This window comes from Morone saxatilis, unplaced genomic scaffold (genome assembly GCF_004916995.1).
Source record: "Morone saxatilis isolate NCDOM2014 unplaced genomic scaffold, NCSU_SB_2.0 Contig11, whole genome shotgun sequence".
Classification (NCBI taxonomy): Eukaryota; Metazoa; Chordata; class Actinopteri; family Moronidae; genus Morone; species Morone saxatilis.
The window spans coordinates 15,797,638-15,800,172 of record NW_023339663.1 but is presented as its reverse complement, the minus strand read 5'-3'; the positions used below and the strand labels follow the sequence as shown (position 1 = coordinate 15,800,172).

The 2,535-nt window shown below is 39.6% G+C and overlaps 2 protein-coding genes across 3 annotated transcripts in view; both read right to left on the bottom strand.

Annotated features, from left to right (window-relative positions):
• The window catches only part of gas8 (growth arrest-specific 8), a 6,382-nt gene extending 5,018 nt beyond the window's left edge, over positions 1–1,364 (bottom strand). The window contains exons 1-3 of the mRNA XM_035652585.1: positions 1,236–1,364; positions 920–1,015; positions 376–573 (exon numbers count right to left, since the gene is read on the bottom strand). Coding sequence (XP_035508478.1) covers positions 376–573; positions 920–1,015; positions 1,236–1,238 — 297 coding nt within the window. The 5' untranslated portion in view covers positions 1,239–1,364. The remainder of the gene's footprint in view (positions 1–375; positions 574–919; positions 1,016–1,235) is intronic.
• A 761-nt stretch (positions 1,365–2,125) lies between these two features.
• The window catches only part of LOC118321311 (transcription factor E2F4-like), a 4,971-nt gene continuing 4,561 nt past the window's right edge, over positions 2,126–2,535 (bottom strand). For both annotated transcript variants that reach the window (XM_035652583.1, XM_035652584.1), the window contains exon 10: positions 2,126–2,355. In XM_035652583.1, the coding sequence (XP_035508476.1) occupies positions 2,240–2,355 (116 nt within the window). In that variant the 3' untranslated portion in view covers positions 2,126–2,239. The remainder of the gene's footprint in view (positions 2,356–2,535) is intronic.

Below are 2,535 nucleotides of genomic sequence, written 5' to 3'. Positions count from 1 at the left end.
AAGAATTATTATGTTTTTGTTACCTTAGAATGAACCTTTTATATCTACTATATATACTATATATATATATATATATATATACATATATACATATATAATTTTGTACAGTAGTCCAGAAGGGACAAATCAAAAACTGGCAACAACATAACACCTTGGGTGCTAATCAGAACAAAACAGTGTAAATTAGTGCTGGTTTTCATTATTTACACTCTTAAGTGGCTTTTGTTGGTCTAGTAATTAAATAATATATTGTGATGTATTTCTATGATATATATGATGAGACAGCCTTCTTACCTGTTCTGACTTGGGAAAATCTAGCCTGTGACTTTGTGCACAGTTAGACTTTGTACAGCTAAAGCTGTGTATTAACCTTACCTTGATCTCTACTTGGTGGCGACCCTCATCCTCTTCTATTTCCTTATCCAAGTTTTTCCTTTCAGCCTTGACCTCCTCTAATTGTCTGTCCGTGATCTCCCAAAAGGTGTGGATCTTGTCCCTCTCCAGCTGGAAGTAGTTTCTCTCCTCCCTCTCTCTATCCAGCTCCTCTCGAAGGTGCACAATGTGCTCTTCCAGCTAAAATGAAAAATACTATACTGTGAGCATATATGAGCCAGCCATGGGCTCAGAGACTAAAAGCACAAAGCCTGCATTTAATACTGGAGGGAGGAAGACTGGCAGGCGTTTAGCAGGCAGGGATGCTTTATATGAAAAGTGGTAGTGGTACTGGTAGTATGTAGTATTTTGAGAACTCATTCTAGGAACTGAAGGTCAGGATATCTGCAGGATATCTGCTGCATTGATTTGCTAAAAACACCCCTTTAAAGTACAGATCACTTCGAGCGGGAAACTTTTATTTCCTCCTGCCATAAAACATCCAAGCATCACTCCATACTTTCAAACATCACACTTCAGATCTGACCTGCTCCTTGGACATCTCCTCCTTGGTGAGGCCATCTATCAGTGTGGGCGTCTTTGCCTTGGCAGACTTTTTACTTGAGCCTTTGCTTTTGGGTGGCTGGACACAAGTCAACACAACAGAAAATGGTTAAAGTATCGAGTATCTAGCCCCAGTCTGTGCCTGAATGTAGTTAATAAGTTACATGAGACGCACAAACTGCGAGTCAAATATGACATTCACACACCAACCAAGCGTCAGCTGCGAGTTAGTTCGCTAACGCTAGCTATGAAACCTCACTATGGTTGTGATTCATTCATTTAAAGGACGCTTTGCTCACCATCGTATATGCTGCGTCAGTAACACAGAGAGACAGGCAATGTGTCGATGGTTTTGAGTAGCTAGCACACAGCTAAACTCAGAAACGTCCACTTCTCTCTCTGCTGTCGGTCTCAAACATACGTTACCATAGCAACGCTGTTACTATGTGACGAGCCGTCTCCAGGAGGGGGCGAGCTGTCCCTGCACTGAAACGACACAATCAATACTTTCACTCAGGTAAAGTACTCAAGTATCATTTTTAACGGTGTACTATTTTTCATACTATGTTATTCTTCCCCTCCACGTCATGAGGGAAATACTGTATTTTCTTTCCAGATCAAGGTTTTATAGACAAAACTGCAACTTCATATTTAGCATTTCTTCAGTTTTTTTTTTTTAAGTAGTATCATGTTTGTGTGTATTTTTGTTTGTCAACAACTATTGCTTCCCTGTGCACCCATAAGTGGGAGCTGCCGATAACAATGAAAGTTATTACAGATAAAATAATGCAAAAGTAAAAAGGCTCCCTTTCTTCCATCCTGGGAGGTTGTGAAACATGTTCCCACTTCTACATGGGAGTTTTCCTGATCTCATCATTCTGAGTTTCATTAAAACTAATAAACATGGTAAACATTGCACGTGCTTGACATCAGCATGTTAGCATGCATCACAGAGCTGTTATGCAATTAAGTTTAAGTTTCATATGCATCTATTTGCTTTATACATCACCACTGAGAAAGCATCACTACAACGCAGTAGAAAGATTCATGAGACCAGAATTTAAACTCTTGTCCTGCAAACTTTATTATTGTTGTTTTAACTGTGACGTAGGTTGTGGTGTTGATTGTATTATACTACAAGATGTTGGAAATATTTCAGCTACTCAGTATATGAACGAGGTGGACACGATAATCAAAATCATTTGTTTATTATTTGTTATAATAACTATTTAAAAGCAGACAACTATGTACATTTCTGATGTAAAAATATTGACTTTTGAAGTCTTAACACAGGAGTTCATGGTCAAACATTGAGCACAGGGATGTCAAAGAGGTCACAGAGGCCTTCATTCTCCTCCAGATTGTAGGCATATTCCTGTTCAGATGGGGGCGGAGACAGGCGCAGGATTGGGGAAAAAACTGAGGGGCAGAGTGAACACGTGGTTAACAACAAGTAACAGTATATAACAGACATGAATAAAATATACACCAATCAGCCATAACATTATGACCACCTGCCTAATATTGTGTAGGTCCCCCTTTTGCCGCCAAAACAACCACCAGACCTCTGAAGGTGTGCTGTGGTATCTGGCACCAACA